Source organism: Cydia pomonella, chromosome 26 (genome assembly GCF_033807575.1).
Source record: "Cydia pomonella isolate Wapato2018A chromosome 26, ilCydPomo1, whole genome shotgun sequence".
NCBI classification, from domain to species: domain Eukaryota; kingdom Metazoa; phylum Arthropoda; class Insecta; order Lepidoptera; family Tortricidae; genus Cydia; species Cydia pomonella.
Window position 1 is genome coordinate 6324353 of NC_084728.1, and position 26093 is coordinate 6350445.

Genomic DNA, 26093 nt, shown 5'->3' on the forward strand with positions numbered 1-26093 from the left:
ATGGCAACCCTATCTATAGCTGATCAGTCAGCATACCTACCTATAAATTGTTGCCATCATGAGCAATTGGGTCACACAATCGTTAAACCTAGAATATTCTAGAACACTCCCACAAAGTTGTATAAAACGTACCATAGACGAAAAAGCAATTCCATGATGGCGCCGCTAACAAGCGACGCTGTCAGTTGCCGCCTAAATAGCTGTCAGATGTCAATCCGCCATTGTTGTGGCGCAGCGCAAGTTGGGGAAGAAAGTGCGCTAGCAAATAGCCCAGTGAGCGGTTATAACGCAAGACGAAAAGTGTCAAATACATATGTTAACGGCACCAATCATGATTCATGGGACATTTAAGAGAAAATTTGGAGAATTTTTTTAAATTTCCCTGACACCAGTAAAATTTCTACCGCTTTATGCTTGAAAAGTTTAATGTCCGATTCGTCTTTTATTTTTTGTATTTAATGAAATCTACTGCAATTGGTCTCAATATTATTAACCACTTAAAACTATGTTTTTTTGCTCCAGTCATGGGATGTACAGCGCGATTAATTTTCAAACTAACAAATATCAATGAAAAATTAAACTTAAGCAGCTCTTTGGCTCTTGTTTACAATAAAATGTTGCCAGCGAATAAATACTTGTTTCACAGGATTTGTCTATACCATCCCATTACTGGTGCCTGTTTTATTATAGGGGTATTTACTAATAGACTTCCCCGCGTTTAGTTTGAACTCAGCACTGGAGGATCGATTTAGACAAAACAATTATATTACGGTTAAGATTTTGATACGATCTTGACGATTGCTCATGCTGATTCGTGCATGCCAAAAGAAGTGAAGGAGGTGCGTGAGACACCAACACGATCGTCAAGGTTTGATACCTTGACGATCGTGTTCAACCATTTTTTAAAAATTAGAATCGACATCTGTGTGATATAATGTAGGAAAATTTTCATGAAACAGTATGAAACGCGCCGTATGTGTGTCGCGGAGAGAAAAAATATGGCACTGTTGGTTGTTTTTATCTATTTACTTTTTTGTGTGATTTCATAAGATGGCAACTGGAAAGATTGGCCTGATATTGCCATAGACCGAGATGCGTGCGAGAGAGGGAGACTTCTGCCCAGCAGTGGGACACAATTGACTAACAAATAGAAATATATAAGACGTAATTTTATTTATACATTTTATTTTAATGTTTGGGTTTGCGGAACTTTTATACCATGAAATTTTGTTTTCATTGTTTCCGACTGCGGAGATTTGACATCAATTTTGTAATCAGTTCCTGGAAGGGCTGGAAAGTAATATCAATTTATTTCAACTTTGAAGAGAGATTATTTTATACCTAACACCAAAGCCTTACCTAAGCACGAAAAATTGTTCGTAGGGAACATGTATTAATGATATAATTAATCTCTTGTCTGTGTCTGATAAGGATCCTGACCGAATTTTTAGTCTCCTTTTTTTCATTTTTATTCGAGAACGATATTTTCTGCTGTGTATACAGTACAACCGAGGTTTGCACCCACGATTTTTGACCACTACACATATCTTCTTCCTCGCGTTGTGCCGGCATTTTGCCACGGCTCATGGGAGCCTGGGGTCCGCTTGGAAACTATTCCCAAGAATTGGCATAGGCACTAGTTTTTACCAAAGCAACTCCCATCTGACCTTCTAACCCAGAGGGTAAACTAAGCCTTATTGGGATTAGTCCGGTTTCCTCACGATGTTTTCCTTCACCGAAAAGCGACTGCTGAATATCAAATGATATTTCGTACATAAGTCCCGAAAAACTCATTGGTACGAGCCGGGGCCCGGGGTTTGAACCCGCGACCTCCGGATTGGAAGTCACACGCTTTTACCGCTAGGTCACCAGCCACCACACACATATGAAAGGTTAAATTAACAATAATGAACTTTCTGTACTCTACTCTGTGCCACCCCTTTGAAACCGACGACGTTTGTTTTTAAATGTTGTTTGAGCAATTGTTATTCAAATGTTTTGTCGAGTCGAGTTAGACGTTGATGTGGTAGCAAATTAGGTTTCTGTAATCCTGACATGGCTTTTTAAATAAATTAGTGATAGCAAATATTCTTTGTATACGATGTGTACCTAAAGTTTAATAGGCTAATTCGAACGTACGGTGATATTAGAATGATATTTGAATCATATTATTAAGTTATACATTATATACATACATACATTCCTAAGTCTCAATGTTCTTTTAGAAGTACAAATTCAAGTCGAATTTTGAACTATAAAAAAAGAAAGGAAGGTTCCAAATGCAAACAGAAAAAATTAAAGTATATTTAGGTAACGGAAATTCATTGTTGTGTCCATAAAAGTAAGCTAGGTAAGCCTGGTTAAGCCAAATTTTGGTACAAGTTAGCATTGATGTGTCAAATCAATATTTGCAAAATTTTAAAAGCTAAGGAGATTATCAGAACGAAGACAAATTCTAAATGTCGATGTAGATTTAATTAAGATGAATTATTTGTTTACCCAGGTATTGGCTGTTGTATTTATAAATGTTGCTATGTATTTTTCAAGTCACTGTATGATGTCACTGTTAATGTTATATTGACTTGTGAAAGAGCCTTTGAGACCTAAGTAAGTAAGTAAGTAAGTAAGTAAATATTCTTTATTGTGCACCATACAGTTAAAAATAGACAGAAAATGAAAAAACACGTAAAAGTTAGATAACAACAGGCGGTCTTATCGCTAAGAAGCGATCTCTTCCAGACAACCTACCTACCTACTACCACCTACCTACTACCACCTACCTACTACCTACCTACCTACTTGCAGAATACTCATTAAAATTTTGAAACTATTTTAACTCGAAACTTATCATTTTCATAAAATCTCTTTTTAGGGTTCCGTAGCCAAATGGCAAAAAACGGAACCCTTATAGATTCGTCATGTCCGTCTGTCTGTCCGATTCTGTCACAGCCACTTTTTTCCGAAACTATAAAAGCTATACTGTTCAAACTTGGTAAGTAGATGTATTCTATGAACCGCATTATGATGTTCACACAAAAATAGAAAAAAAACAATAAATTTTGGGGGTTCCCCATACTTAGAACTGAAACTCAAAAAATCTTTTTTCATCAAACTCATGCGTGTGGGGTATCTATGGATAGGTCTTTAAAAATGATATTGAGGTTTCTAATATCATTTTTTTCTAAACTGAAAAGTTTGCGCGAGAGACACTTCCAAAGTGGTAAAAAGTGTGTCCCCCCCCCCGTAACTTCTAAAATAACAGAATGAAAAATCTAAAAAAAATATATGATATACATTGCCATGCAAACTTCCACCGAAAATTGGTTCGAACGAGATCTAGTAAGTAGTTTTTTTTTAATACGTCATAAAAATTAAAAAAAAAAATTTTTTTCATCAAACCCATACGTGTCTATGGATAGGTCTTCAAAAATGATATTTAGGTTTCTAATATCATTTTTTTCTAAACTGAATAGTTTGCGCGAGAGACACTTCCAAAGTGAAAAAATGTGTGTCCCCCCCCCCTGTAACTTCTAAAATAACAGAATTAAAAATCTAAAAAAAATATATGATATACATTGCCATGCAAACTTCCACCGAAAATTGGTTCGAACGAGATCTAGTAAGTAGTTTTTTTTTAATACGTCATAAAAATTAAAAAAAAAAAAATTTTTCATCAAACCCATACGTGTGGGGTATCTATGGATAGGTCTTCAAAAATGATATTTAGGTTTCTAATATAATTTTTTTCTAAACTGAATAGTTTGCGCGAGAGACACTTCCAAAGTGAAAAAATGTGTGTCCCCCCCCCCCTGTAACTTCTAAAATAACAGAATGAAAAATCTAAAAAAAATATATGATATACATTACCATGCAAACTTCCACCGAAAATTGGTTTGAACGAGATCTAGTGAATAGTTTTATTTTAATACGTCAATAAATTAAAAAAAAATTTTTTTCATCAAACCCATACGTGTGGGGTATCTATGGATAGGTCTTCAAAAATGATATTTAGGTTCCTAACATCATTTTTTTCTAAACTGAATAGTTTGCGCGAGAGACAGTTCCAAAGTGGTAAAATGTGTGTCCAAAGTGGTAAAATGTTGAACAAGATCTAGCAAGTAGATTTTTTTTTAATACGTCTTAAATGGTACGGAACCCTTCATGCGCGAGTCCGACTCGCACTTGGCCGCTTTTTTTTTCTTGTCCTGTTGTTATTTGTGCAATAAAGTTAAAAATAAATGATGACTTTTCCAGTGACATTTTTTCTTCATATTTTAAAATATAATATTTCTTAAATAAAAGCTGAAATCTTTTAAACAGAATAATTAAGTAGGTAAAATATTAGAAATTGCACAGAAGTTCGTAATATTATAATAATATTCGCCAGTCATTTTCTTATAATATTTTTAAATTGTCAATATATGTATATCGTAGTTTATTTCCGTACATACAATTTCAGACTAGGAAAAAAAAACGATATTTTTTGGTCTTGGGGTAAAACTGCGTAACTCTAAAAATAAAAATAAAACTGTGAGACAATGGATCGTTAACATGCGAAGGGGCTTTGGTCATTTTTACAGTTTTTTAGGTACGCTTTTACGCTGTTAAAAGCAAGTTTGTATTTAAAGTATTTTTTTTTATTTCCTTTACAATAGAACTTTGTTCTAAAATATAGAATATAAGCCAGAAAAAAACTATTAAGAAAAATAATGTAGTGCCTCAAATTAAAATCATTAAGTAGGTACCTTATTCGTTAATAGGTACCTACCTAGATAATATGATTAACTATTGAAACCATACCTAATTTATTTAATAAAAGTAATCACTTAGATAACTCATTTTTACCTGCACTAAACAATTATTTTAATTTTAAGTCTTGAAGATTTACAATGTACCCATACATACACACACTTACAATACTACTACTAGACAAATAAATGAACCATTAATTATTTACACTATTTTCCAACTTTTAACTAATGAATTAAATTGTGGAACAAGTTACTACATACAACTAATATAAATTGGTTTATTTTTAACATCAAAAGTAACTATTAGGCAAACCGGTAGAATTCGAACACACACAAAACATTAAAATAAAACATTAACCGTACCTACATTTCAAGAACAAAAACCTCATCACAAGAAAATCTAAAAATACCAAAACAACTTAATTACGCTATGACATTTAAAAAGAAAACGTTCAATAATTCATCAACCGCCTATCAATATAATAATTCTGTCATTCTTTAATTGAAATTCAGTACAAAAGCACGATATTGATACATTACGAACGCAAAAGAGCCATACCGCCAATTTACAACAGAATTCACAAATCCCTCCATGCCCACTAAATACACAATCACGTTAAATCAATTGCTACACCCATCTCAGTTACCCCACAATAAAACCGTTAAGTTAAAAAGAGACGTAGCACATTCGAAAGCGTTGGGGCCTAAACGGATAACGCCTACAAAACCGAAGGGGGTAGGGTGAAAAAAAAGCTTGTTTGTTGAGGGGCGTGTCCCCTCGGCAGCTCAGTCAGTCGGCCGCCGCGGTCGTGCGCAGTCGTCTCATCTGTCAAAGTGACAGCCGCGTTCCATATTTGAATTACAAACTGACATGCATAAATCGATGTTGAAAGTGAGCTGTGTATCGACTGTATAATAAAGACATTGAGTGATATTGACTTGAATAGAGTTATCATGGCCTTTGAAGACCGCTGCAGTCCGAATCAGGCGAACAGCCCGGGGCCGGTGGCTCGAGTACCGGCTCCGCATGCGGAGAATTTGGGTTCCTACTGCCAACCTAGTCAGTATACCTGCACGACTATTGAACCGAGGTACGAACGCAATACTCCAATGACGATCGTCAAGGTCCAACCTAACTCTCCACCACCAAGCCCTCAAGAATACCAGAACTACTACAGACCCGAAACGCCAGATGTCAAGCCTGTTATCAATCAAGATTTTGACCCGGAAAAGCGGACTCAAAGACAACAACCAACCTTACCAATCAACTTCTCCATAAGCAACATCCTACACCCTGAATTCGGTTTAAACGCTTTAAGAAAAACGAGTAAGATCGAAGGACCAAAATCCGTCGGACCTAACCATAGCATCCTCTATAAACCTTACGATTTATCGAAACAGAATGAATTCCAGAAATACAGTTTCGATTATTTAAAGTCTAAAGAGCCTGACTTTAATAGATTGCCGCCCTTGGGTGGTTTAAGGCAGACTGTTTCGCAAATCGGGGAAGTGCAAAAGGAGAAAGAAATTCCGAAGCCGGTTGAAGCTAAAAGGCCAGATTCTGCCAGTTCCATAGTATCGTCAACATCCAGTGGAGCCCCTTCTACATGTGGCAGTACAGAAGCGAATAGTCAAGGAAACAGTACTCTGTGGCCTGCGTGGGTGTACTGCACGAGATACAGCGACAGACCTAGCTCAGGTAACTTTTTAAATTTACTTTTTAATTAATTTGTCCTTGTGTGTGTAAATGTTTGACATAACTTGGAATGATGACTATCTTAATTAGAAAAAATTAGGGTAAATTTTATGGCTTATTTTATAGTTATTGGCAAGATATTCTCATTATTACTAGCAGTTGGTCAGTGCGAAATAATAACGTTCTACTGTTTACCGACATATTTAAAATTTTTAACGTTTTACAACTGGCAAAAAGGTATAAAGAAATATTAATAGTTAAGTAATTATTGTTTTTTACAAACTATTTGGCCCTTGATCGTTAACATAATTATTAATAGGTGCCTACTCAATTATTTCCAGTTCGATTTCATTTTAATGTCTTATTAGTTCGTTGGTACAACATCTTACTAGTAATAATTTATTTGGAAAACGATTTAATTACTGCTAACGAGGACTTAAGAAACATATTATGGTCGATTAGCTGCTTTTTTTTTTGGTTTAACACCGAGAGTGTCAGAAAAACCAGTTTAGTAATCGGTACCGACGGATAATGATTATACCCATCATTGTTGCTTTACCGTTACATGATTGTTAATGAAACCTTACAAATTTTATGGAAAAGAAAGTGATTTCGAGTGGATGTTTGCATTTAAATAATCGATCAGTCAAAATTTTAATGACTTTGGGTGATACTTGGACAAAAACATACCATAGAATGATACACCTTTTTAACCGACTTCAAAAAAGGAGGAGGTTCTCAATTCGACTTTTTTTTCTACGTATGTTACACGATATCTCCGAGAATCGTGAACCGATTTTCAATTTTTTTTTAATCGAACGGGTATAACTTCTCTACTTCTTTAAATTTCTCTACAGGTGTGAAATACTTACATGTATGAATATTGTATGTAACGACAGACTAGACAGTCATACACAACAAACATATGCGCATGCTTGTAAAATAACCATTTGTTGCGTCGTTTTCCTGTACTTGTGGTTAACGTTATTTGGCACACAAAGCGTTGCGGTTTTGCAAATTCATCATTCTATTTCATTTGAACGCCCTTGTATTTATGATAATTGAAATTTTGCGACGCCGGGTATTAGGAAAATACCCCTTTTTGTATTGTTTTTCTATGAGTTATATGACTTTATATCCTATAGTTTCTGTTAGGAAGGTACCAAAACGAGAATTATTCACGTAAGTGCTTATAACTAGGTATATTATTTATAAATTAGTTCACGAATCCGTTTTCAATGATTTTAATTGTACACACAAAAGAAAGAATGAAAGTCAAAGCGACAGAAATGTAAGAAAAGTGGAAAATAGTTTTACAAAATTTAATGGCTTACAAAAATGACAAATTTAGTTAGGTATTGCAAAAAACCAGACAAGTGCGAGTCGGACTCGCCTTCCGAGGGTTCCGTACTTTTGAGTATTTGTTGTTATAGCGGCAACAGAAATACATCATCTGTGAAAATTTCAACTGTGTAGCTATCACGGTTCATGAGATACAGCCTGGTGACAGACGGACGGACAGCGGAGTCTTAGTAATAGGGTCCCGTTTTACCCTTTGGGTACGGAACCCTAAAAACCGTGACAGTACCAAGTTTTCCTATTGGTTTGGCCTTACATATCCTGGAAAGTGCCTTAAATGGCTTATGCCTGGAATAGACCTTTAGGAGCAGTAAAAGCGCTAAGATAAGGAAGTATACATTAAATTCGAAACTTTTGTACCAATTTGTTTAGGCCCTTAACAAATGTTAACATAAACGATTAACTGTTAAAAGCCGATAAAGCATACTTAAACATGATGATGTGGATAATAAAGCATAATAGTAAAGTTAAACAGTCGTGAGTTATGCCCGCATTTCGGATTCCTGCGGCCTATCATGGTCCCGTTTATAGCGTTGTTGAAACCGAATGGTTGCATATGAGCGATTAAACCTTCGTCAGATTCCTTAATAGAATATATACAATTGGTTCTTATCATTAGCAGACTTACGGGCAAGTAATATTCGTTACGATTCCTGCAAAATCTTCAAGAAAAGAGCGTACTTCCAACTTAAAGGCTGGCAACGCACTTGCTCTGCTATTGCAGGTGTCCATAGGCTGTAATTGCTTACCATCAGGTGATTCGTCTGCTCGTTTCTTCGCTCCTTCTATATAAAAAAAAAATGCTGAAGGTACTGGTCACACCACTTATTAGTTCTTGATCTTAATACGAAAAAATATCCTGTTGTGTTACCATAATTGCATTTTACCTACACAAAGGAAGACGTTTTACTCCTATTTAAAAACAAGGGGAATATTGACGACCAGTCTGGCCTAGTGGGTAGTGACCCTGTCCATGAACCCGATGGTCCTGGGTTCGAATCCCGGTAAGGGCATTTATTTGTGTGATGAGCACAGATATTTGTTCCGGAGTCATGGATGTTTTCAATGTATTTAAGTGTTTGTATATTATATATATCGTTGTCTGAGTACCCACAACAGAAGCCTTCTTGAACTTACCGTGGGACTTAGTAAATCTGCGTAAGAATGTCCTTTAATATTTATTTATTTTTTGAGAAATGCTCAGTTACGGTGCTATTTTATTAGATTGTCTTTAACCCTTAATTTGTTGATTTAGCACAAAAAACTCAAGGTAGTGAGTTACCGCTTAATAGTGTTAATTATTTGATTTAGTAAAATATATAATTCACTCCCATCTACATTAAAGGACTCGAAAACTGACTCAATTTAAAAAAAAAAACTTAAATCATTACTTATTTAACACGCATGCTACTCAATTGATGAGTTCATGTATATAACCTTAACCAAAGATTATTGACCCAACACCGTGAAACGAAATCTTATTATTATTATTTTTTTCTATTACTGATTGAATCTATAATTATTAGTTGTAAAATTGTATTTTATTTTGACTTGTAAAACGTACCTTTATTTTACCAATAAAATTCTGTATTCTGTACCCCTAGTGTAAATATTTTCGACAGCGAAACGTGACGTACGCGTTTGCGTTAAGTGTCATTTTGTATGAGATTTTTGACTTTCCAAAACGTCCCGCTTGGCGCGCTGTTCAAAAACCCATACAAAATGAGACTTAACGCAAACGCGTACGTCACGTTTCGCTATCGACTAAATTTACACTAGGGGTACTGTATACAAAAAGAGGGTTTTGACCCTCTTTTGTTATGTATGTCCTGATGGACACAACAAAATGAAGAGTTAATAACATCATAAGCACCCAACATCCTTAGCGTCCATTATTTGCAGTGACATACATATCTGGACGCCAGTTCTAACACCAAGCCCTAGCACTCATGAATAATATAATAGATTCAATTTATTCAAACACTGCCAACAGCTGTTGCCAACAGAATAATCTGAAACATTATAATCACAAAACGCTCAAATATAAATAAAACAGTAGATCGTTTGAATTTTTATCTTTTTTATGACTTGAGTCATGATTTAACTTGTCTAGCTTTTGAATGCAAAGGATCATTTATTCTTCCATAAGCTATAAAGTTATGTTTATCGCATTATAAAAGGCGTTGAAATATGTTTTCCTGCCCTCCGGCCGGAAAACGTCTACTTTCGGCCCGCTGCACTAAACGAATTTGCCGCTTTCCGGCACCATCGAGGATAAAAATAGTATACACACCACATGTTTGTTAACTTCGGTTTCGCCTCGGCCGACAATTGCATGTGATCTGAGACATTTCTTACTTTACTATCCCAGGTAAATAATATACAATTTTCTTTTACATAATAATGTTGTTTTTAATAGAATAAAAACTTATGAAAAAAATGGCTTTTCCATTTTTTCTAGTTTATAATTATTGAATAAATATAACTAAAAACCGGCAAAGCGTCCCACTTTGTAGCTTGCCATAAGGACGCTTTAACAGGTTATTCATATAAAGATACAAGCAAATCTCGTCCTTATGGCAAACGACAAAGTGGGAGTTTTTGCCAGTTTCGGTCACAAAGATGGAGATTTGTTAGAATTTTAAACAGGGTTTTTGTAATACATTATCTTTTACACAGAGCTTATTTTTGTGTGTTGTCTAGTGTACATATAAGTCAGGCTACCGAAAGTGTATTATGCTCCAAAACGAATAAATAAATACCACCTACGATCTCAAATTTCAACAATGTTCACTGGTCTACTTCGTTGGAGGTCTCAAAATGCCATTAACAACTGACAATACATTTTAAAGTTAATTCTTACTAAGCAATTAAAGCATTAACTTTATGCAAATTCGCTAAATAATTAGAGATAAAAATAAAACTTAATTTTATAGCTTCAAGCAATAAAATTACGGTTTTAACTAATTACGAGTATAACAGCATTATTGTTTGGATTACGATTAAATGGCTCATTGTTGGTTATTTTGGTTTTTTGAGTTATGCCACTTTCCCGTCGGGAGTTTTAAATTAACACTTTAAAGACTCACATGATTTTCACAGTAAAACCAGATACTAGTAAAAACTAAATATTGACTATTTTAATACTAATTCATATTCTTAATTTTCCGTCATTGTTGTATGTACTTAGATTGGTTTGAGGGTGCCACACTGACGCGGTGTTAGTCTTAATATTGTATACAACGCTACGCTACCTTTGCTGAACATTTCAACGCCAGTTGACAAGATCTCTATAACTATGAGTGCACGCCTTACACAGCGTAGGGTTACTTTGTATGTTAACACGGTAACATTTTTACAAGCTTTTGTGTAACTTGCAGTATGCATGTATGTATGTAAGGGGCAAATATTGCAAGGTAAATTAGACATACTTCTCATTATTCGATCTATTCCGAGATGAGATCAAAACTTCATATACATACCTATGTAGGTAAGTTAGTTGACAATTCAATATTATGGTATACGAGTACATGTATTATTATCTCCTCTTCTTTATGTGTTGTATTATTTGTACTGTTTCTGTATTGAGGTGTGCAATAAAGAGTATTTGTATTGTATTGTATTATTATGAACACAGGAGGTGGCCATAGGTCTGTGATAAACGAACGTAACTTAATTAAGTTTGGATTTGTTAAAATTGTCTCGATCAGTATTAATTAGTTGCCCGTTCAAAGAAAAGTAAAGTCAGAGATAAACGCATGCATCAAAAATGAAATTATGACAAAAACTTATTATAGATCGTTACGCTATACGCGGCGTCCAGACTAAGGCGTATGTGGAGGTCCATGACCTTAAAAAATCTATGGCGCCCTTAAAAAATACACAATTTCCTATCGAGACTACCATACATTAATACTCGTCTCTGCTACGATTAATTTGCGTATTTCCTCCTAATGCAAAATACCGAGAAGATATTTAATTATATTTTAACAGAGACAGTCCTGACATATGTCAAAACGGTGATGACTGACAAACAATGAATACCTCACCGCCTATTGTTGTCATGGTCATTGTTCTATTTGTTTAAAATGACAGCTTTTGACATTCTGTCAAAATTATCTCGAGTTTTGTTTGGACTTGGCGGGCTAATTTGGCAGGGACTAAATGCTAGGTATGTGTTTTTGAATAAATGTGACATATCTACGAGAAAAAGATAGCGGGGTTAATATCGTTGCGTGGGGTTATTTGGAGTGATTTCTTGGGGCTGCTGAGGACTTCAAAAATCACATCCCGCTACATTAGGGCCCCACATACCTACTGTTTAATTTATGTCAGTTATTGAATTAGAATGTAACATTAAAGAGTTTTCGTTAGAGTAGGAACCAATGTTGGAGACCGTTGTAAATTTAGAAGCATTTTAGTACTATAAAGTGTTAACCTTAAAACCTTATTATTTCTTATAATTTTTGTTAGCCCCGGTGTTTCCAAGTAGCCCCATGTAATTTTTCTTTACATGCTTTTATTATTTTCTTTTTGGTTAAATAATAACAATTCAGCCTATATACGTTCCACTGCTGGGCACAGGCCTCCTCTCATGCGCGAGAGGGCTCGGGCTATAGTCCCCACGCTGGCCCAATGCGGATTGGGGACTTCACATACACCTTTGAATTTCTTCGCAGATGTATGCAGGTTTCCTCACGATGTTAAATTAAGTGTTTTATGGTTAAAATATAAATATCGTCGCTGACAAATGTGAATAAAAAATACATATTTTTCGTACACCAAAAATGGATCAAAAGGTTGTAGGTAGGTAGGTACGTCAATTTCTTAGTACTCCGTCGCCAGTAGTTGGCAGTCATATACCTACTTATTTTTAATGACGTAGACACAATTCCAAGAAAGCATACCATATTGCCTACGGTTCGATTTAAAAACAATGTGACTGAATCAATATAATTAACTAGTTTTTTCCTGTTAATCTTGCACCTTTTAAACTGTGTCATTGTATTTTTTTTAAATAATTACGACCAAATTGTTTGAGTAGATGCCGCTTTTAAATTGAATTCGTAAAAAGAAAATTTAATGACATCATGAAATTGAAAAGGCCTACGGTAACAAGACCAATTATATCATAAAGAACTTGTTTTTATTTTTAATAAAACCGCGTCGAGACCAGTCTACTGAAACGCGCCAATTTAAAAAATAAAAATGCGAATTGACAACATAATTACTGGTTATTTTGCAGCGAATATTGCAATATTTATTCACACTTTCCAATCACCTTCAATCAATTATGGACCTTATCTTAATGCTGTCAAAGTTAAAAACCTAATAAAGAGCGTTCCATTCACACAATGACACTTGCCTTATTCCCTTACACGCTCACAAACTCACATAAACGCTTCATCAAAGACTGCATAGCTTTTATACCGTTACAATAAAATTAAAAATCGAATGTCTTTAAATTTATCGACGGCAATTTAAAGCAGGTGAAGTAATGAAACAATTTAGGAGCAATTATTTCGCGCGATTATCATTTTTTTTTCCTTCGCCGCCATCTTGGTAACGTAATGGCGGCACGCCCAGTTGCCAGTGGCAAAAAAGGTGTGCGTACCGCGGCAGCGTTCAGTGTTGCTAGTTAATTTTTCTTTTTTTTCGCTACGCGTGTATTTAGCGTTGCATTTTGTGGAACTATAGTAATTAAATAATGAATTATGGTGTTTTGACCGAGTTACGCTAACGAGTATGTTGTACTAACTAGGCGGGTTTTTAATGTTTTTGCGGCAATTTATAATTTCCGACGAAAAGTATGACGTTTTGTCGATTTGGACCGACTTATTGTCTTGTTAGCTACCATTACTTACTTATTAAGTAAGTATAATACTTATGAAGCATTATACTTATCAAGGACAATCTCTATTAATAGATACTAAAGCTACAACTTACAACAAATGTATATATAGTAAATATATTTTGGCAAAACTCGCTTCGCTTGTCAATGGCCTTAGGCAGAGTGGGCAGATACAATCATACTGTCTTTTTCTTATGCTAGTATACGTATAATAACCTCAAAGAGTGGAATGACTATAGTTTTTTTAATTTTGAAATATGCATATCAATTTGAATATCTGAAATAGCGTATTGTGTCTATTTAATTCTTGTTAGACAGAAAAAATACAGCTAAGTATATCTATTTTCTAATAAGATGTCGTTTAGATTTTCAATATTTCATCTAACTAGATTAATATTCCTTGTAAAATTTACATTGTCATTTGTCGTCACCGTCCAGATCAAAAGATTAGAAATGTCACGAGCCATAAGAAACAATGTCGAATTGCGTTCAAACATATCATAGTTGCATAGATAAACTTTTTTTCACTTTTAACCAAACTAGATATGTAATTAGATTATTTTTTACAAGCTTATCGTTTTTCGATGATAATCGACGGCCATAATCGCGATTACATCGATTTACGAGCTTGATGCAACTATCGACTTATTATATAGTATAGGTACTTAGTATTCTATGGTTTTTCTTATGGGTTTGCATAGTTTTTAACCTCGTTATATTTCAATTACTTTTTTTAAATGCTAGAATAAAATTACTATAAATACGACAATTTTGCTTATCGACTATGGTGCCAGGCGTCGATGTGAACACATACTTGTTAGAAAGTGACAGCTATAATGCCACCAGTAATGACGGAATAGGTAGATATACAGATGAACCTCTTAGTACATTTTCAATATGATTGAAGCTATTCCTTTTGGAATGCTATTGGTCGATTGCCGCACATCTCACGTCTCCGCCCGTCTGCCTACGCTATATGTATATTATATACCGCCAAGTGCAAACTTACTTACTTACTTGACTTGCCCCAAGCCCTCCTACACCTCTAGCAGAGCATCAGGAAACACAACATTACACACTCGGACACAGTCTCACCAGCACGCCGCACACACCAGCTAAGCTACCGGTCGCCTTCACCGCGGCCCCGAAAGCTGGCCCCGCTCAAACGGTATCACCGGGCTAGGGGTCGTGGGGTTGGGAAACGATCGGTAGCGAAGAGCTGACCATCACCAGCAGCACACACGTCTACAAAAAGACGTGGAATGACCTCTCCAGCTCCCCACATCGGTGGGGAGCGCCCGCTACAGCCGTTGCCGCCTAACGGCGGATAGGGAGGTATCGAAAGATATCCTGTCACTTACTTGCTTACTGCTGGTCTTTCTCTGCAGACGTATTCTCTGGTTGCCTTTGGCATAGGACTCTCCCATTCCTCCACGCGTCTCTGCCCAGAGCCTGTCTTCTCCGCAAGGCTCCAGCTACCTGCCTGAACTAGTCTTCCCATCTCATTTTTTTGCCCATCATTCCTTTTCTCGTCTCTTGGTACGTTGTGATGTCTTTTGACCATTTTATGGATTCCGTACCCAAAGGGTAAACGGGACTCTATTACTAAGACTCCGCTGTCCGTCCGTTCATCCGTTTGTCCATCTGTCACCAGGTTGTATCTCATGAACCGTGATAGCTATACAGTTGATATTTTCACACGAGGATGTTGATAGATAAGATAGATAATCCGTTTATTTGTTTGCCACAATACACAAAGAAAATATAAATAATAAAATGACAAATAAAAAACCGATAACACAAAATCAAACGAGAGAAATACACATTAATACAAAATAGAAGAAGAAAGAAAAAAAATACATTGAAAAAATACTGTTCCATACATATAGGAAATTTTGTGTACGTCGCAGCAAAACAAAAGGGTTCTGGCTCAGTATTACGCTTCACCCTATGGGAGAGGCACTGATATTCTACCATATTGATGTATTTTTGTTGCCGCTATATCAACAAATACTAAAAAGTACGGAAACCTCGGTGGGCGATTCCGACTCCCACTTTTTCCTTTTTCCTCTTTTTACTTCTCCCGAGTGCAAACATAGTGCAGTCGAAGTTAAATCTTGATCGTTGTAAAATTCACATGGACTTACGAGACCAAGATAAGTTGGCAGCAATTTTGACAACCCAAACAGTACAAGTGTTGTGCATAGAAAACACCCATGACTCAGGAACAAATATTTGTGCTCATCACACATATACATGCCCTTACCGGGATTCGAACCCAGGACCATCGGCTTCATAGGCACTATACCCACTAAGCCAGCCAGACCGGTCGTCAAATATTTATGTATTAAATGTATTTATATGTTGTTAAAGAGACATTGCAGCCTGGGCGGAAGGTGTTCGATTTTATGCGATCTGGGAACTCTGGGGGAATCCGACATTGTCGGTTGGACGACAAAAACGGAGGGACAGTCGCGACAGACAGTGTTACGAAAAGGCCTGGGTGCGTAGACAAGGAGCCAATCGTTCACGCTCCGTAGCGCAGTGTAAATCTCTCTCTATCACTCTTCCATATTAGTGCGACAGAGACAGTTGCGTTTCGTTCGCTACGGATCGACGATTGGCATATTGTCTACGCACCCTGATCCGTTACAAATCTGCCAAATTGAAAATTATATTTCTAGTTCTAACAAGTGTTTTATTACAAGATTTTGATGATAGGAAAATTTCTTGTCCTATAATTTCTAAACATCAAATAAAATGAATCGCCAGCACCAAAACTGACCCGCCGCCAAGTAACTAGAAAATTCTCAACTCTCGAGTCATTTTACTAGAAAGGAGGTCTAAATTTCTATCGTTAGATTTTCCTGCCAAAAATCAGATATATACTCCGTACAGTCGGTACCCACATCTATAAATTATATGTATACCTAGATGTTTAATTACTTATAAATGAAAGAAACGATTGAACATTTCATAGGAGTGTAATTTATGTACGCTAAGTTTTTTGTCATTTCTGACCTACTAGCATGTGTTGCGTTCTCGAGCGCGACTTCAAGTATGCTAGACGGTCTGTAGTTGCTAGGAAGTAGAGTTTTAAATTGACACTATAAAAATTTTAAGCCGCGCCATTAAATACCATCATACCAAACATCAACTTTGGCGACCGGTCTGGCCTCGTGGGTAGTGACCCTGCCTATGAAGCCGATGGTCCCGGGTTCAAATCCTGGTAAGGGCATTTATTCGTGTGATGAGCATGGATATTTGTTCCTGAGTCATGGGTGTTTTCTATGTATTTAAGTATTTATAAATATTTATATATTATATATATCGTTGTCTAAGTACCCTCAACACAAGCCTTATTAAGCTTACTGTGGGCCTTAGTCAATTTATGTAATAATGTCCTATAATATATTTATTTATTAACTTTCCTAGCCTGTTCAGAAGTTCTTGTTAAAACACCGTTCGTAAGCGAGTCAAGTTAACACTGGCGTCAGCGACTGTACTCGCACGAATTCACTAATTAATGCACTTCCCGCAACAGCGTCAATTGGTTAAAACGAATTAGGGCTGCCCTGCTCGATGAAACGATATACTTTGTCGATAAAATTATTAGTGGGCTTAGGCCGCCGACCGCCCCGTGCTACTTTAATCAGTTCCCTCGCCTAATTACTATTTTATAGGTACTAAAATGACACTGCTGCAGAGTAGCGATATACAACTAAAAATAAATTAAAATTAGACATGTGATTTTTTTCTCCATATAAAGCCAACTTTAGCCTTTTAAAGTTTCGGCCTCCGATCCTGGCAAGGTCGCCATGTGAGGAGGGGCGTAAGGAGAACTACTTCGGCTGGAGTATAGGTTTATTGTAACTAAAATGACATAGGTATGAGCTTCTATACTAAAGCACTACACTCATTATAAACATAGCATTTGCCATTGATTAAATAGTGCAAAAATTCAATATAAAAACTACATTTGTAACACGGTTTGGGTCAAACCGTGTTATACAAATTTTCTGTGACCTACGTAATGCAACTATGGGAAGTTGGAACTAAATATGTATAAAAGAAGCTTATTCACCGTTTACAATATTTGTCTTATTAATCACTCTCTGTGTCGGTTAAAAGTGTTAAAAGTCTTCCCACTGAAAGTGAACTCAAGTGATAATTTTTCGATTCTTCACATCGTTACGCAATTGTTTCCTCAGTGCCATTCTCAGGCCTTAAGTATGACATTACGAAAGCAAAAACTGCCAGTATTTATCGAGCAGATGACAGGTTAATTGTTCAGTATTGATGATTTGTTTGATTATATTTACATTAATATCGAATTAATGGAAATAGTCTCAACACAAGAACAATGATTGAATATCTGTGAAATAAAGCTAGTACAGTCGCTATCAGACATATCGGAGCAGCCGAGTTGATCAAAAATATCTGAACACGAACTCTCACGTCATGATTAAAAACAAATATGGCGGTTGGTGTCAGCGTTGAGCTTTGTTGATTGTAGGTGGCTTTGGGGTCCTAACCAATATGACAACGGCACATGTACAAACGCCAAACGATTAGAAAAAATATGTATATCGGGATGACAGCTCCTACGGAAAGCCACGTGATTATTTCCATACATTATTTGAGTTTTGATTGGAATAGAATATAATTATTTATTCGTAAACACAAACAAGACAAATTACATAATATAACAAAAACAAAGAAAGTATAAAGTGGCACGAAATGGCTTCATCTCAGAATGTTGCTGGTGGCTTCCAGCGCTGATCTTCCGATGAGACCATCAAGTGAGAAGAATCACGGAAGATAACAGACAAGAAGAAGAAAGACATAAAATAACATAGAGTGAAGTTAACTTAAGTAGGAAAAAGTTATACAGAAAGAAGATACGACATAACGACTAAATTAAATAAGGATTATTTATATAAATCAAGCACCAGGCTGTAGCTCAATTTCTAATCGTAGAAGAGCATAAGAAAGGATTTTTTCTCGAATGTCACCTCAAAGCTTGTTGCTTTAAAATCGGAGGTCGTCAGTTCGAATCATGGCTCGTATCAATGAGTTTATTCGATTTTATGTAAGAAATTCACTTGATTTTAGTATTTGCTCTTCGGTAAAAGAAACCGTGAGGATTAATCTTGCACACAAGTTGCTGTTTGACCCAAGTTTTTATTTCAGTATTTTTTTTATATCATAAAGTTTAAACAAATACATAAATTAATTAATCATTAATACGACGTTGTTAATTGGATGGTGAGATGACTGTGGTAAATTCTGGGAATTATTATAATTTATTTATTTTATGGTTATTCTACCCTGACATAATTTTAATCATTGGAACTCACAATAAGACAATAAAGATTTCAAAAAATAATTCATACATTAAAAACTGTCGTTAATGCCTAGGAAACGCATGTAAATAGTCTTATTAAGTACTTATTGACAATTAACCTAACATGCAAAAAACTTAGCCTTGTCAATAATTATGAAATTAAGGACGATCAGTCAATCAACCATCATGATATCGAGGAAACCTAATTAACGAGATAACACGATAACATCTGTAATTAAGTTTAAATACCTTTTTAATTTTCTAACGATAGGTCGAACTATTGCTAATAGTCACGAGATTGGAACATTTGATTGCCAATGAAAGTTTAATTTAGTGAACGAATTTGACGCTAGATGCCGCTGTCCGGTGTAGCTAAAATCCTGAATCGCGCTGTCAAGAATTTTCTTGTGTTATACCATATATCCCTAGCTCAAACGTTAATTTAGTTAAGTTAATACTCGTACACTCGTTTACAATCTTAATACTTATGTTAGTATAGTTAAATCTTAAATCTTATTCATTCATTTTATTCAATTTTAGCACTCAGCTTACTTATTTTTGTATGGCATAGTATAGGAATGAAGAATCCAAACGAATCCCAATAAGGCCTAGTCTCACTCGGAAGATCAGATTTTTTTTTAATACCACGACGGTGGCAAACAAGCATACGGCCCGTCTGATGGTAAGCAGTCACCGTAGCCTATGGACGCCTGCAACACCAGAGGCATTACTTGCGCGTTGCCGACCCTTTAAAAATCTGTACACTCCTTTTTTGAAGAACCCCATACTGTAGCCCCTCGGGAAAACCTCGGCAGAAAGCTCATTCCACAGCCGAAGCATTCACGGGAGGAAATTCCTTAGACCAATATAAGTCTGCAATGATTTTGATAGCGCAGTGCAAGTGTTATTTATACGTCATAATTTCATAGAAGTTTGACGTTCAAAATAACAATTGCGCTGCGTGTGCTATCAAAATTGTTGCACACTTGACTTGGTCTGACTCTAGCAGTCGTTTTCGTAATAACAGTCACATCTAAAAATATCGTTGCGGACACAGTGCCAAAAATATGTATACACTACTTTAACATATATGGCCACCAACTGGTTTTGGTTCGTTAAGATTTCATAAATATTGGTTTCATTGTTATATAAGAGGCAGGTGAGCAGACAAATCGCCTGATGGTAAGCAATTACCATTGCCCATGGACACTTGCTACACCAGGGGTAGCAAAGTGCCACCGGTCTTTAAGAAAGGAATACGATTCTTTCTTGAAGATTTAAAGGTCGTATCGGTCCGGAAATACCGCGGATGGCAGTTCATTTCACATTAACGGCATGCGAGGCAGGAAGTTTCTAGATACAAATCTACTTCTTACTTGGAAATATAAATCAGTGCCCAACTTATATCATTGCACGATTTAACATAAAACAGACATTTACAATAAATAAAAACAATAAAAGGAAATTAAGGCCAATAATGGAAACCAATTATCACGATAACAGCATTGAATTAAAAAACTTTTATAATATCATAATGATACACTTTACTGCAAATAGTCACGAGATTATGTCCTGATTATGTTATGTCAAGCAGTTTGTTTAACTTAGTGAACGAATTTTGTGGTAGATGGCGCTGATCTATGTAGCGGAACTCCTGAATCACGCTGTTAAGATTTTTCTTGGGATAGGTAATTAACGCGAAGGGCCTACCACCAATATTGAAAAATCGAAAATCGTTATCTGTCCTTTTTTAGCTTTTGCATATTCAACCGATAGAGAGGCAGATAACGAATATTCGATTTTCGCAGTTGGTCTTCTGCCTCAAATATTAATTTAGTGTATGAATTTTGCGATAGATGGCGCTGTTCCGTGTAGCTATAATCCTGAACCGCGCTATTATTAAGATTCTTTTTGACATAGTGGCACCATGTTCAAACTTTCTAATCATTTTAAGTATTTAGTAAAGTAATGAACAAGTTGTATTATTTTCACGCTAGATGTCGTGATGTATGAAAAATAACTCCTGTTTTTCCTGAAATTAATATCGTGTACTATAATTTTCAAATAACTCGCAGGTACAATAGTATTCGATTGAACCCATGACCGTCGGTTTAAAATTCATACAACCACTCGGCTATCTAATATAATAATATTCCAGCCTATACATATAATATATATGTCTCACTGCTGGGCACAGGCCTCCTCTCACGCGTGGGAGGACTTAAGCTATCGGCTATCACCATTTTTTAAATATTTCTTATTGTAAAGATGACGCAATTTTATAAGTTTTTGGCCCTTCAGGTAATGTATGTATGCAATAACTTTACTGGCCAGTTACCCGAAACCTACAAAGTAATTTCCACACGTAATTTATCCAACAGCGTCGAAAGTGCTAATGTGTTAGGACACGGCTAAACCAAGTGTAAACTCCACACTTCACTAAACACTAACAGGCAATTAGTTAAACTAATCGCTAATTAATAAGGTCTTGGGTTCAATTCCTGACATAAACGTCAGGTTTTTATAGTGTAACATGGTCTAAAGGTAAGTGAACTTAAGAGCGTTTTCACTAAATTTCGACATCATCCCAGCACTAGAGTACTAAGAACAGGCCAGCAGGCCACCAGGCCGGCAATTTTTTGCCGGCCGGCATCCAGTAATGACTTGATTTCAGTTTAGGTGGCCTCAGCACCAGTAATGCAGGATATTTACACGTAATTATTGGACTATGCGAGATTAATTTAAACGATTTTGTGAAGTTGAGAATTTTGGACCAACTGCTTTCTTTTCCCACCAATACAATGTTGGGTGTACTTCAACAGTAAAACTAAAAAACTTAAAGTATTTATTTTTTACAGAATAAAAAACACATTTTTCTCTTATCGGATTTGCTTAGGTACTTACTTAATTCAATAAAGGCTATTTTATGGTACACATTTTTTTATCAGGATTTTTATGTGTGTTTTGTTTTTTAAGGGGATAAGTTCGCCTTTGTAGATATTTACTGTATATTATCTCAGTATTATGTACTTGTTTTGTGCAATAACGTGTTTACTACTACTACTGCTAATTTCTTATTAGAATCATTGAACTCTTTTGATTCTAATAGGAGGAAAAAAAGCACCACAAGATTTTATTTCTATTTCGTGACGATTTTTTTTTACTGTGTAAGATGGTAACGGAATGGAATTATCGAAACTCGAATAGAAATATCGGTATAAGAAAACCTCACGTGTATTTTTCTATGGTGAACAAAACTAAGAAAAAATATCTACCACATACTTTTTCTCGGTTTTGTTAAGCATAAATCTTCACTTGGCACTTCAAAATAGCGAGTCTAAACAACATTTACTCTATACAATACTATTTATCTTAAAATTAGGTTGAACGATTTTTTTTTAAATACACGTGAGGTTATGTGGGGGAGGGGGGTTCGCCAAGAACCTCACCAAATATCACCGTCGGGTAAAAAAATAGCCGACAAAACCTCGCGTAATTTGTGCACAAGCCCTTACCTATACTCGTACAATATACTTTGTGTCATCCACAATGACGCGCAAATTTATCCAATCTAACCTTTAAATACATGACAATACGAATCAAGACACATGTCAGAATGACACGATCTATAGATGTCACTTTTGTACAGCTATGTAGCTGTATAGTAGGTATTCTACAGTACTTTTGTACAGCTATGTAGCTGTGTAGTAGGTATTGTACAGTACTTTTGTACAGCTATGTAGCTGTATAGTAGGTATTCTACAGTACTTTTGTACAGCTATGCAGCTGTATAGTAGATATTCTACAGTACTTTTGTACAGCTATGTAGCTGTGTAGTAGGTATCTAAAGATAGACCTATATTTAGATACATAGACAAACACGTCTCATGTTTACACATAGTATTATTTCGTGGGTTTAACTATAGGTACGACGTTTTGGAAGTAAGGTCACAAAGTTAAGATTACAGGCACTTTCGGCTACAAAGTGATTGTTTAGCACCTGCATCTTGGAAGCAATGGATGCGGTATGTTCAGTCTTGAAATTCCAACCCATATTAAGGTTTATATTATTTATTATTTTAAACTTTATTAAATCTTCCACGCATCTTTGTGTATGGCAATAATAGGCCAATCTTTCCGAAAGACGTCAAGATGCTGCCATCTCCTTCGAGGTTTTCCGTGACGCCGCAATGTTTGGTGTCCACTCGGTAGTTAGTTTCATAAGAAGTTATTAGGTAAGATCGAGTAAATAAAAACGTATTACTTATATAAACTAGTCTTAGTCCCAAAACTAAACTACCTTCTATAATATACTACAATATTACCGTGTGATTTCTTTACTAACCGCCTGAGAAAATTAGTAGACCTATGGTAGGTCGTTTCTTTAATACAAGCCTGCTTTACATTGAAAACAAGTTTATAATAACTTCGTATATAGGTATATAAAGAAGGCCACAAAAATATATTACACGATCATATTTGTTGAGTCTTAAGAGCGTGTCGCATATTTTTCCGGTCTCAGAAGAGTACCTAGGTAACGTATTATTTCAGGTGACTGTACAATTGGTCCTAATATTTATAATTAGAATAAGTAGCTCGAAGTGGCAGAACAGTGATTTAACTATACCGCATCCAAAAAATATTTTTCATCCATCCGAGTCACTCTATTAGATATTCAATACACATCCTTACGCCTCGTCTCCACCAACTTACAGCATACATTCCCAACCACCCTATCTCTATACACATAAAGTCCATATCCCTCTAAAATCACAGTAAAACTAACATTGGTGCATACCAAGCCCACTTCAATATTGTTCTAAACTGAATTGTACCTTAAACAAGTAGTTATATGGTTCATATTTGTTTGGGTTGATATGGTGTTATGTTGTAGGGTAACCATTTGTTAGGAATTGATTTTTTCTGATTTTCCGAGGGTAGTTTTGGGGGTATAATTTGGTAGGTAAATGTGTTGGGGTGGCATTTGTACCTTTTCTTGGGGTGTTTAGGTGTGAAAGAGGGTAGAATTCTTACAGACAGGAATACTTACACTTACTTGAAAGAACTATTATGGCATGCAAAAGCCAGAGATTAACTAAGTTACTGAAAACATCATGCCTTATTTTGGTATAAAATAACTAAATAAATATTATACCTATAGCTTCCTTACACAGATTGACCAAGCCTAATTGAGTACTCAGACAACAATATACAAATAAATACATAAAAAACACCCGTGATTCAAGAATCTCATCTATCTGTGTTCATCACTTGAATAAATGCCTATATTTGGTTGGCGCAATGACCCAAAATGTGTTTTGGCTTCCAACCGGGACCATAGGCTTCATAGGGTCACTATCGACAAGACCAGACTGGTACTTATTATGGTATTTTGTTATGAAATCAATGCGTAAGAAATATTTGTTTAGAATTTATTTACAGAAGCGTAGATATAAGTACTACGGAAGGTAGTTAGAGTTAAGGAATAGTATGTCCATATACGAAAAAGTGTCCGACAAAAAACTATAAAGAGGTGGCGCTACAATACCTAGAATACTTGACAAAAAATTCTAAACATAGACAGCGCACTTCACTCCGTCAATAACGCCTAGGTTCTTAGCTACTCTAGCGCTACTCTAGAGAGATTTGAAACTATTATTTATAGCTGACATCTGGACACTTGCAACAGTTCTGCCTATGGAGATTCTGTTCCTTGCCTCTACCTTCCATAATATATACGTAACAAAATGAGCAAAACACTCATCACATGACATTAAAGAACACGGCCAAACCGCAAAACCGCATAAGTCTCATTATATTTAAATTTATTTAATTAAATATTTTACTAAATAGACATTTGAAGTGATGATGTCGACAGGTGAGCATTGTGATGAGTCATTTCTGATTATTTTTATTGTAATAAGTATGATAAATCTGTTCTTTAACTACTTTACTAGGTGGTAATTTTTACGCGACTACGTGAAAGATTATCAATCTAGCAGTGTATGTGTACGTAGATATGTTATGTATGTGTGTGTGTGTCATGTGTCCCATGATAGGAAACTACTGTTTACTCCGGGGAATGAGGTGTCATTCGTTTACGACGCCGCGTATGTGCACTGCGCAGGGATAGCTTAAGAGTCCGCAGCAAGCTCTGCCGAATTTCACCTTCCCATACCAACGGCTATACCTACGTACCTTACTAATCGGCAGAAACACAACACTATTAGTAGTGTCTAGTGTTATTTGGCGGCGGTTTTCTGTAAGGTGGAGGTACTTCCCCAGGCGGGCTCTGCTCTAGATCTGGAATGACATCTGCTGTGCTGTGCCCTACCACACAAAGCGAGATGACATTCACAATGCCCATAACTCTCTTTTGGACGTAGTTTAAAGACATACTCTGGGTATGTTACATCTTACATCCAGTTTCGTTACATACAGGGTAAAATTTTAACCACCGTTCATACTTTACGTAATGACTTTATAGGTCATACTGAACAACTTTTACTATGGGACCATTGCCGAAATTGCGAAAAAAATTTTTGGCTGTTTCATACATTCTGGCTAATGTGATGCCGCTAATTTCTATGGGACAGCCAATATTTTTTTCGCGATCTCAGCATTGGCCCCATAATAAAGTTTGTTCAGTGTGACCTATAAATTCACTACGCAGAGCATGAACAGCGGTTTAAAAAATGTTTATTAAAGAGGCCTATTATTATCGCCAAGTGTACAGATTATGTTGACTGTACACAAACGAGGCAGATAATTTATTCATCCCCGGGATAAATCCATCACGCCCATTAACGCGGCGGCCAAGGGTAGTAACTTGCTAATTAACATTTTTGCGTAAAACATTTTTTTTTACTACTTATTTAGAGAAATGTAGGTAAGTATACAAAATACTGATGTCAGGAGATTCATAGGTACATTACAATTATTACAGATTTTGAAGAAATTGCAGATATTATTTATTTATTTTACTTTGAATTGAGAAAGAAATGCATTGCATCAATATGCAGAAATATAATGTACATAATGTATTTTTTGTACAAAACTTAATACCTACTTAATTGTAAGCACAAGATA

The 26093-nt window shown here is 35.8% G+C and overlaps 1 protein-coding gene across 1 annotated transcript in view; it reads left to right on the forward strand.

Annotated features, from left to right (window-relative positions):
• Positions 1-5482: 5482 nt before the first annotated feature.
• The window catches only part of LOC133531946 (segmentation polarity homeobox protein engrailed-like), a 28805-nt gene continuing 8194 nt past the window's right edge, over positions 5483-26093 (forward strand). The window contains exon 1 of the mRNA XM_061870385.1: positions 5483-6450. Coding sequence (XP_061726369.1) covers positions 5706-6450 — 745 coding nt within the window. The 5' untranslated portion in view covers positions 5483-5705. The remainder of the gene's footprint in view (positions 6451-26093) is intronic.